This window comes from Condylostylus longicornis, unplaced genomic scaffold (genome assembly GCF_029603195.1).
Source record: "Condylostylus longicornis isolate FDR11 unplaced genomic scaffold, ASM2960319v2 ptg000011l, whole genome shotgun sequence".
NCBI classification, from domain to species: Eukaryota; Metazoa; Arthropoda; class Insecta; order Diptera; family Dolichopodidae; genus Condylostylus; species Condylostylus longicornis.
The window spans coordinates 2,480,300-2,490,196 of NW_026577980.1; the positions used below are offsets into that span (position 1 = coordinate 2,480,300).

General features: G+C 28.0%; 2 protein-coding genes across 2 annotated transcripts; both read left to right on the forward strand.

Annotated features, from left to right (window-relative positions):
• Positions 1 to 5,635: 5,635 nt before the first annotated feature.
• On the forward strand, positions 5,636 to 8,142 carry LOC129619319 (chitotriosidase-1-like). Its single transcript, XM_055534559.1, has 5 exons — positions 5,636 to 5,711; positions 5,830 to 6,010; positions 6,114 to 6,350; positions 6,413 to 7,049; positions 8,107 to 8,142. Exons 1-5 carry the CDS (start codon positions 5,636 to 5,638, stop codon positions 8,140 to 8,142), a joined length of 1,167 nt encoding a protein of 388 aa, XP_055390534.1.
• A 134-nt stretch (positions 8,143 to 8,276) lies between these two features.
• Positions 8,277 to 9,628, forward strand: LOC129619320 (acidic mammalian chitinase-like). Its single transcript, XM_055534560.1, has 5 exons — positions 8,277 to 8,355; positions 8,463 to 8,639; positions 8,704 to 8,983; positions 9,051 to 9,525; positions 9,593 to 9,628. The coding sequence occupies exons 1-5, from the start codon at positions 8,277 to 8,279 to the stop codon at positions 9,602 to 9,604; spliced, it is 1,023 nt and encodes a 340-aa protein (XP_055390535.1). The 3' UTR covers positions 9,605 to 9,628.
• Positions 9,629 to 9,897: the final 269 nt, after the last annotated feature.

Here is a 9,897-nt window from a genome sequence, read left to right on the forward strand (position 1 = left end):
TTATCATTCAACAGAACATTGAAGGGATAAACCGATGTATGTGCATTAATTTCCTCCCTTTTTCCTTTTAATGTGAGGTTTTTTTTTACCTCACATCTCTAGGGGGAATAGCATTTCCACTTAACATCTCCATCCTGTTCTGTTTTGGCTATTTTCTAGACAAGCTCGAGTTGTTTACCTCAGGCCATACGAATCTGTGCCCAGTATTTCTGGAGCTATTGAGTCTTCTTGAACTCTATAGACTCCACTCTAAATTTGGAGTGTCTCCAATCTATTTATTACCGATATGCTCCTCGTCTGTTATTTCTGAAAGTTTCTCATTGCTTATAGTTTTCGGCCGGAATATTCGGCATATTATTTTTAAGCATTTTTCGGTGATATTTTGCAGCTTCTGATTTTAATGTAAGCCAGGTTTTGCTATCGTACATCAGAAGAGATTTTTTATTTACGATTTTCAATCAAAAAAAAGTCTAACTGAAAACCCAGTATACTTCCAGAATGCATTCTTCTATTGCATATTATCATTAATTAACAGAAGCACTCATGTTAAAAAAAAATTTGTATATATAAAATTTTTTTTTATTTTTTCTTGTAATACTCTGTAAGATAATTTAAAACATGTTGACAACAAATTATTTTATAATTATCATTAATAGAATTTCTCTTATATGCCATCAACAAAACTTATATAACATATTTCATAAGTACACACATCCATACTCATCTATACCTACAATAGTTTACTTAAATAGTTCACTAATATGTTTTTTTTACACGCAACTGAACAGGAAAAAAGGATAACAAAATTTTTGTTTTGTTCATTTTTCATGCCAAGGGCAGACAAATTCAACTGCTTTAAATAAACGAGTGAGAGAGAACAAGTAAAATTTTGTTGACACTTCCATATACGCCGATTAAACAGAAAAAGGGGGGAGGGGGTGCAACAAAAATCAAGTAAGGAAAAAAGAAAGAGAAAGGAAAAACAAAATAATAGAAAAATAACAATAATGGGAAATTTGAGTTAAAATTCAAAGACAATATGAGAGAAAAAATGTGTGTGTGTGTGTCTCTTTTCCAAAGGGATTAAATTTAATCCTGTACATGTTATAGCAAATTATATTAAATTTTTTTTCTCCTAAAGTATTGTGAATTAAATGAAATGGATTACTTTTCATTTTGATGAATAGCGAAGACAGAATTATTTGACAGTGCCGGCATAACTTGAACGTCGTTATTTAAACAAAAACCCATATCACGCCATCATCCGCAAACAACAAATAATAAGTTAAGTTTTTCGAAAGTCTTTCCGGATAAGTCATTTCAGGGTATCAAAACGATTTAGGACGATTGTTTCTTAAAGGTTCGGAAATTCTTTCAAATTATCAAAAGATTCAATAAGTTTTTCTATCAAATCTCATTATTCCAAAGTCTATATTACTAAAATACTATTAAAATTTCTTAATTACCATTTCGTACCCTTTAGAAAACACAAATAATATTAAAATTATTATCTTTTGAGTATAGTACTTGCGTCTCAGAATATTTCAATTAAAAATTTTATGTGTACATTCAATTTTCAATTTAAATTGCTATAAACGGTGTACTTAGAGTACATATACTAGATTTGCTTGTAATTAAACGTAAAATAACATTAACATCTAAACAGAATTTCAATAATAATTTCGTATAAGTAAATATAACAAGTTCATAACACATATTTACAGATATTTGTACGTTAACTGATAAGACAAGAGGATTATTAACAAAAATATTTTCTAGAAAATTTTATTGGTACTTCATTAAGAAAAGGCTTGTTTATATACATTACTTGTACATCTTCGAACATATATAGTGGAATAATTATTTTTCTGAAGTGAAAAGTTTATAGAAAACTTTGATCTTTTCATAAACATATAGAACACACACACTATATAATGTAATTTTTCAATAATATTGCATACACAACCATTCAATCAATTTTATACATAAAATCCAAAAAAACTTATTTGAGAAGGAAAAAGTTTAGATTATATGTTTGTGAATTTTGTGGTACGAGTATAACAGTTTATAGTGTTGTGAATATATTTATATTATGCATATTTGTAGAAGCGTTAAATTATAAATGTAAATTTGCAAATGATTAGCAATTCAAAGATCCAAGATAAAAAAAACCAAATCAATCCAAAATTAATACGACAAACTGTATCTCCTTCATCACAGACACAAGCCCATTGCAATTATCTTCGCAATAATTGAAGTCTCTGAAGAATCACATAAATAGAAGTCAATGATAGTAAACTGTTAAGTATTCTGCCCCAGACGAATTAACAAAACAGACTTTTTTAAGTTTTAACCTAACAAGAACCAATCGCAGAACCACGTGAAACAATTACCAGGCAGGCATTGCAGTGGATCCTGCAGAAGAGAAAAAGTGTTGAACGGCTCAAATAGTGATGGAAAAAATCGCCACGATCAATATGACATCATGGATAGTAGTAAAATAAATAAATCATACCTGAGTTCGTTGGAGAAGATTTTTCTTTTCATAAATTTTTTTTTTCATCGAAGGAAGGAGGAAAGCATTAATGCTACTTACATGCCATTCCCTGGCAACCCATAGTTAGTTATGTGTTTTACCACAAAAACGTCCTCCTCATATTCTGATACTAGTCCCCTTAGACCAACCATCAGATTTTCTTTAATATAGATTGAAAGAGATTTAACGCTCCCCAATTCCGTCAAGCGCATTTGCGCTATTTCAGAAGGCAAAGTCCTCTTTACCCTTCTATGAGAAGCCCGGATAACAAGGAGCCGAAGGGCCTCTACGTTCACATGTTGCCCCAGACGAGCTCTATGTCTCACCGCCTCCGCCCTTTCTTTAATTTCGTCAACTGCACATGGAATCTTTAGATCTCTATGCAAATCTCCATTTCGCACATACCAAGGGGCATCATGATATTCCACGAAACCCTATTCTGGAACGTTTGTATTCGCTGGACATGTATTTGTTTGGCACATCCCCACAACAGGATACCATACAACCAAACCGGTTTAATAATTTGGTTATAGAGCAGGATCTTATTCTGTATCGGCTAAATAAAATTATAATAAGCAATAAATTTTACTTCGATTCTTTGTATTCCTGGTAACCATATCAACCAATTCTTTTAACAAAATTGATCGGAACAAAAAAATTTAATGAAATTCCAAAAAAAAAGCAAAGGGAGCTATTAAATTCAATAATCTTAAAATAATAGTTAAATTTGGTTCATTTATTAAGAATGCAAAAATTATTCAAATTGCACTCTAATCCTTAATCGATTCGAAAATAAAGAAAAGGATAAAGTTAGTAAAAAAAAAAAATAAAATAAAAAAAAAAAATTTTTTTTCAGATTTATTTATCGTTGTCTTTAATTTCGTTCGTTCTCAATAATCAGAAATTGTGTTAGAGCAACTTCCATAGATAGAAAAGCAAATGGGACTAAGAGAACCGAACAGGAAGCGGGGATATTTTAAACATTTTTCAATTTTTATTGAAAAACTTTACCTAATTTTTAAATTCTTAAATTTTTATTCCTTCATTCTCTTCACTCCTATAGTAATAAAGTTGTAGCATTCAATAATAGCTATATAATTGCATCTTATACATCCTTTCAATATTGCTATTTTCGATTATAATTGGGTTTTGATTATAAACGATGAATGGTATAAAATATTCAATGGAAATAAAATCTCTTCTTAGTGTCTCTTTGGACACTTCCTGGAATTATTTTCCTGAAAAATACAATAATTTTTTTGAGTAATTCTGCGAACTTGATCTTATTGAGTAGTCCTTATATTGGAAGAACTTCTACAACTAAAGAGAATGAATGGCTTATAAGAATTTTGTTAAAAATATTGTGTAGAAGGAAAAGAAATTTTCATTACGCTATAATTATTGTATAAAGTAGGTTAAAGATTAAAATAACGGTGCAAAGACGAAGAATTTGAATAACATTTTCTTCGGTTTTAAAGGAAATTTCGTTAAAGTTCATTTTAATAATGATAACCTTGAGACTTGAAAAATTAAAAAAAGTCTATTTTTTGGTTGTTGTTCGTTTTGTGACATTTTTATCCCAGATATTATAAAAAGTTGTAGAATAAAGTTTTAAAGTTTTAAACTAAAAAAAGTTTTAGCAAAAAAGAAAAACTTTGTTCTTCAATATTTAAAACTAGCGGATTTTAGACGAAATTTACATAATTAATTCATAAAATATTTTATAAAATTAAACAAATTCAAGAAAAGAACTTAAAACTAATTCATGAAGTGCTTTACATGATGTTACCCGTATGTTGCTATGTAGATGGGTGTGATTATACTGATACCGCTGCCGCCACTCGTTCTGTAATGTGGCCACTCTGCACGGCTGCTGAACTTAACTGAACTGAATATAAAATATCATTTTTGGTTCGCATAATTGACAGTCTCACTTCTAATAAGGATTATTAGAGTGACGAACATGATAAAATGCAGTTTCAGAATGTAACTAAGTAAAGAATTCAGTCCCGTCCCGCATAAATCCGTGACATTAATGCACGTTTAATCCAACTTTCCACTGTCTCCTCATTAACAAAAATCATCGTTTATAAGTCTTGGCTTAAAGTAATGATAGCGCTTCTGCTGAATCAAAATTTTAGAGACGTATCTCGCAATATCTATTTTTAACATTTTCACTAGATCCAGTTATGGATCTACTGGAAAATTATACACCATATAATATAAAATAAAACAACTAAATAGATAAAAAAAAATCTTTCATGTACTTACCATAATTTTCAATATTCCTACATACTATCTAATACACATAAATATAAGAAAAATTTAATCAAAGCCAAAACATTTTCTGATTATTTATTTGGGAATTCCAAAATAATCATTTTATTAAAATTAACACAAAAATTATCAATAATTCGTTAATTATCGTTCGTCGGTAATTGCTCATTATCTACATTGCGCACTTGTTTAATTTATTCAGGAGCAAAAAGTCTAAACAGAAGCACAACAAATCCCATCGAAAAATTAGTAATGCTTTTTTTTAAACACGTTTCCCTCTAAAGTAGAACTAATTTAAAAGAAATTTAACATATGTATATACGTATTTTGTACGCATGTATATCGCACATAATTGATATACTCTCAGTTATTTACATAATCTCAATTATTTGCGGAACTGAAAAAATCAATTATTGTAATGTCAAAAGGCAAAATGTCAACACTGTAATATTATACATGATAGAGTCACCATTAGTTTTTTTTTTTCTTTTATAATTTTTAGTTTATATTCTTGTGAAGTAGAAGAAATAATTATTTTAAAAATATTATAATACTCCTTTGACATAAAATATTGAATAAATCAAGAAAGTTGTTTACAAAGAGTCTTTGCGGCTCAAATTACTACTTTACATTCACATCAATTCCGAAATTTCAAAAGAGTAAAAACTGTAGCATTGATGTTAAAATAACAATTGAGTCATTCACTTGTAGTAAAAAATAGTTTTTTTCCTTTGATAAGACTCTCAACAAATTACTTATTAGCTTTGCAAATACTTTAAAACTAGCAGTCACAGTTTGTGTTGAACAGTTGAGTTATAAACAATGTTGTCATTAATATTAATAACTTTTTTAATATTGCCACATTACAATACGAGCTATGCGACAAATTCAGATGGGAGTAAGTATAAAAATTTATTAAAAATCAAATTAGGTTTTTTCAAATGAAAAGCTCAAGATTTGAAATCCCAAAAAAAGGTAATAGTGGCTTATCTAACTAATGCCATCATTAATTTTAGAAAAAATCTTTTGTATGTATATGAATGGCGAACGAAATGGTATTGGTAGATTCAGAGTTGAATTAATTAATGAATACTATTGCACTCATATGATTTATGCATACTTGGGTATAGATGATGAAGGTAAAATTAAATCGTTAAAACCTAATTTCGATTTATCAGAGAATTACGGAAGAAGTAAGTAATCTATGATTTAGTTCAGAGAAAAATTTAATTTATACATTTAAAATATTTGGAAAAGGCAATATTAAAAAATTTAATAACAAAAAACATCACAATAAAAGTTTAAAAACTCTGGTTGCTGTTGGTGGTTTTGATGGCACTGAAAGTTCAAATCGCTATTCAGCTCTATTTAGTATTGTAGAAAATCAACAAAGATTTGTAAATAGTACAATAGAATTTCTTATTAAAAATAATTTTGATGGTTTGGCATTACATTGGGTTTATCCAGGTGAAAGAGGTGGCAATCCTGATATCGATAAATATAGTTTTATTTCATTACTGAAAACATTGAAGCGGGAGTAAGTATTCTATTATAAACATACAAGTCCTTAATAATTAATATTTTCATATTGTTTTTTAGGTTTTCAAAAAAAAACTCTATTCTCGTCGTTATTTGTCACGGTTACACATATGTAATGGACGATTCTTATATTGTTGAAGATATTATGGAAAATGTTGATTATGTTTATTTATTTTCATATGATTTTTATGGTTATTGGAGTAAACATATTGGTGTGGCTAGTGCGCTATATACATATAAAGATGATATTGATTCAAGTGTTCATAAAATAGTTAATAATTGGATTGAACGTGGTGCAAAACCTGAAAAATTACTTATGGGTATACCATTTTTTAGTAGAACATTTACATTAACATATAATAATGAAACTGATGTCGGTTCACCATTTATTGGAGCTGGTAATAAAACAGAATATGTACAGTATGAAGGTTTAATGAGTTACATGGAATTATGTCAAAGATTATTAGAAAGATCATGGGCTGTTAAATGGAATAATATACAAAAAAATCCATATGCTTTTGATAATGATCAATGGGCTGGTTTTGAAGATCATAGAAGCTTGGAACTTAAAGCAAAATATGTTATTGAGAACAAAATGGCAGGTGTGGTTGTTGCATCTTTAGAAGATGATGATTTTCTTGGAATTTGTGGTGATGGAAAATATCCGCTTTTAAGAACTTTGAATTCATATTTAAAAGTTGGGCCAGAATCTGATTTCGAATATATTTTAAATACATACCTATTTAAAAGGACGAAAAACTCTGGTTATTCTCAATGTGTTTACCATCGTTCTGAAATTTTGAATTCGTTAAATTGAAAAATTAACATCAAAAAATTTTTCTCCATTTTTCGTAAAAAAATACAAATTTATGTTAAAATTTTGCTTTAATCCTTTAGTTTATTGGAAGATTGCAAATTTATTTTAAAAAATTGTTAATACGATTACAATTATAAAGAATTATCCAAGCCATTTAACCGAGAAAGACTACATATTAAAGTCTATACTCATTAAATCTAACTGAAAAATGTACACGTACAACACATACAGTACAGCGTATAGAAATAGAATTAAATACGTGATAACGAATATTTCTTGTACCATAACTGTCAGGACGCCTACATATTCAAAAAAATGTAAATAAAATTTAATCAAAGCCACAACAATTTGTTGGGAATTCCAAAATAATCATAAAATCCATAAAATTAAAAAAAAAAAACAAGAATTATCAGCATGGTGTAAATCGCTGGTGGACGTCAGTTATTGTACTTTACATTAATTAAGCACTGTTCTCACCAAATGCGAAACAGGAATATTATTTCATTTTCTTAAATATAATTTAACAATATTCAAATAATTTATTTTATATTCATATACTCTTATCTATGTACCTTTGAAGAGAGTTGTCCAAATTACAAATTTGAAAAATATTCATACAACATAATATTATTTATTCATAATCTCATTATTAACGGAACCTGAAAAGTCAATTAGGGTCACGTAAAACAGCAAATGTCAACAGTGTAATATAATGGATGGAGTCATCATTAGCTTGTTTTCTTTTGACAATTTTACTTTATTTTCGTGTCAAGCTCAGAAAATACTAATTTAAGAATGTTGCAGTACACCTTCAACACAAAATAATAAATAAAATTAAGTGTAATAAAAATTTCTTTTGCCGAATGTCACTGAAAAATAATCAAACGTTAGCAATAATTACTTGAAAAAAATTTTTATTTCAGTTTTTAAATTTTAGAACGATAGAAACTATGGATGGGACCCTGCATTATAAATTAAAATTAAATACCTCGTGTATGATAATGAGAATATTTTATTTTATTTGATAAGAAACTCAACACATTATTTGCTTTACAATAATTCGGATCTTATTGTCACAGTTTATGTTAAATAGTTGAATTGTAAACAATGTTGTCAATAATATTATTACTATTTATTTTAATATTACCGGATTTCAATGTGAGTTACGCGACAAACTCAGATGGGAGTAAGTATAGATTCTTGATAAAAATCGAATTCATTACTCAAAACTAAAAGTTAAAAATTTAAAACCAACACGAACACATAACTAATTAATGCAATCATAAATTTTAGAAAAAATCTTTTGTATGTATATGAATGGTGAAAGGAAAGGTATCGTCAGATTTAAAGTTGATTTTATTAATGAACATTATTGCACTCATATGATTTATGCATACTTGGGTATAGATGATGAAGGTAAAATTAAATCGTTAAAACCTAATTTCGATTTATCAGAGAATTACGGAAGAAGTAAGTAATCTATGATTTAGTTCAGAGAAAAATTTAATTTATACATTTAAATTATTTGGAAAAGGCAATATTAAAAAATTTAATAACAAAAAACATCACAATAAAAGTTTAAAAACCTTGGTTGCTGTTGGTGGTTTTGATGGCACTGAAAGTTCAAATCGATATTCAGCTCTATTTAGTATTGCAGAAAATCAACAACGATTTGTTAATAGCACAATAGAATTTCTAATAAAAAATAATTTTGATGGTTTGGCATTACATTGGATTTATCCAGGTGATAGAGGTGGCAATCCTGATATTGATAAATATAGTTTTATTTCATTACTGAAAAAATTGAAGCTAGAGTAAGTCTTCTTTCGAATCTTCACTAAGAAATTAAATGTTTAATCAATATTTTTAAAATTTTCCTAGATTTCTAAAAAGGAACTTTATTCTAGTTACTATTTGTCATGGATACACACATTTAATGGACGATTCTTATATTGTTAAAGATATTATGGAAAATGTTGATTATGTTTATTTATTTTCATATGATTTTTATGGTTATTGGAGTAAACATATTGGCGTGGCTAGTGCATTATATACATATGAAAATGATATTGATTCAAGTGTTGATGCTATTGTCAATAATTGGATTACACGTGGTGCAGCTCCTGAAAAATTACTTATGGGTATACCATTATTTGGTAGAACATTTACATTAAAATATAATAATCAGACTGATGTTGGTTCACCATTTATCGGAATTGGTCAAAAGACGGAATATGTACAATATGAAGGTTTGATGAGTTACATGGAATTGTGTACGAGATTATTAGAAAGATCATGGACTATTAGATGGGATGATACACAAAAAAATCCATATGCATACGATAACAATCAATGGGTTGGTTTTGAAAATCGTAGAAGTTTAGAACTTAAATCAAAATATGTTATTGATAATAAAATGGCAGGTGTGGCTGTAGCATTTTTAGATGACGATGATTTTCTTGGAATTTGCGATGATGAAAAATTTCCACTTCTTAAAATATTAAATACATATTTAAGAGTTGGTCGTGAAGCTGATTTTGAATATATTTTAAATATAAATCTTTTTAAAAGAACTTTAGAATCTGATTATACTCAATGTATTTATCATCGTTCTGAACTTGTAAATATTAATTTAAAAAAGCAACTTCAAGAAATTTTTCCAGATTTATTATAACATAATTGTAGTATTAAATTAAAAATTGAATTATATATTACACAAATTGCATAA

What these genes read in the sequence shown, in the direction of transcription:
- LOC129619319 (XM_055534559.1), top strand. Translation starts at nt 5,636, where the DNA reads ATGTTGTCATTAATATTAATAACTTTTTTAATATTGCCACATTACAAT. An exon ending in CTGAAAACATTGAAGCGGGA is followed by an intron (nt 6,351 to 6,412) that starts GTAAGTATTCTA and finishes ATTGTTTTTTAG; the next exon opens with GTTTTCAAAAAAAAACTCTA. An exon ending in CTTTGAATTCATATTTAAAA is followed by an intron (nt 7,050 to 8,106) that starts GTTGGGCCAGAA and finishes TTTAAATTTTAG; the next exon opens with AACGATAGAAACTATGGATG.
- LOC129619320 (XM_055534560.1), top strand. Translation starts at nt 8,277, where the DNA reads ATGTTGTCAATAATATTATTACTATTTATTTTAATATTACCGGATTTC. An exon ending in ATCAGAGAATTACGGAAGAA is followed by an intron (nt 8,640 to 8,703) that starts GTAAGTAATCTA and finishes TATTTGGAAAAG; the next exon opens with GCAATATTAAAAAATTTAAT. An exon ending in CTGAAAAAATTGAAGCTAGA is followed by an intron (nt 8,984 to 9,050) that starts GTAAGTCTTCTT and finishes AAATTTTCCTAG; the next exon opens with ATTTCTAAAAAGGAACTTTA.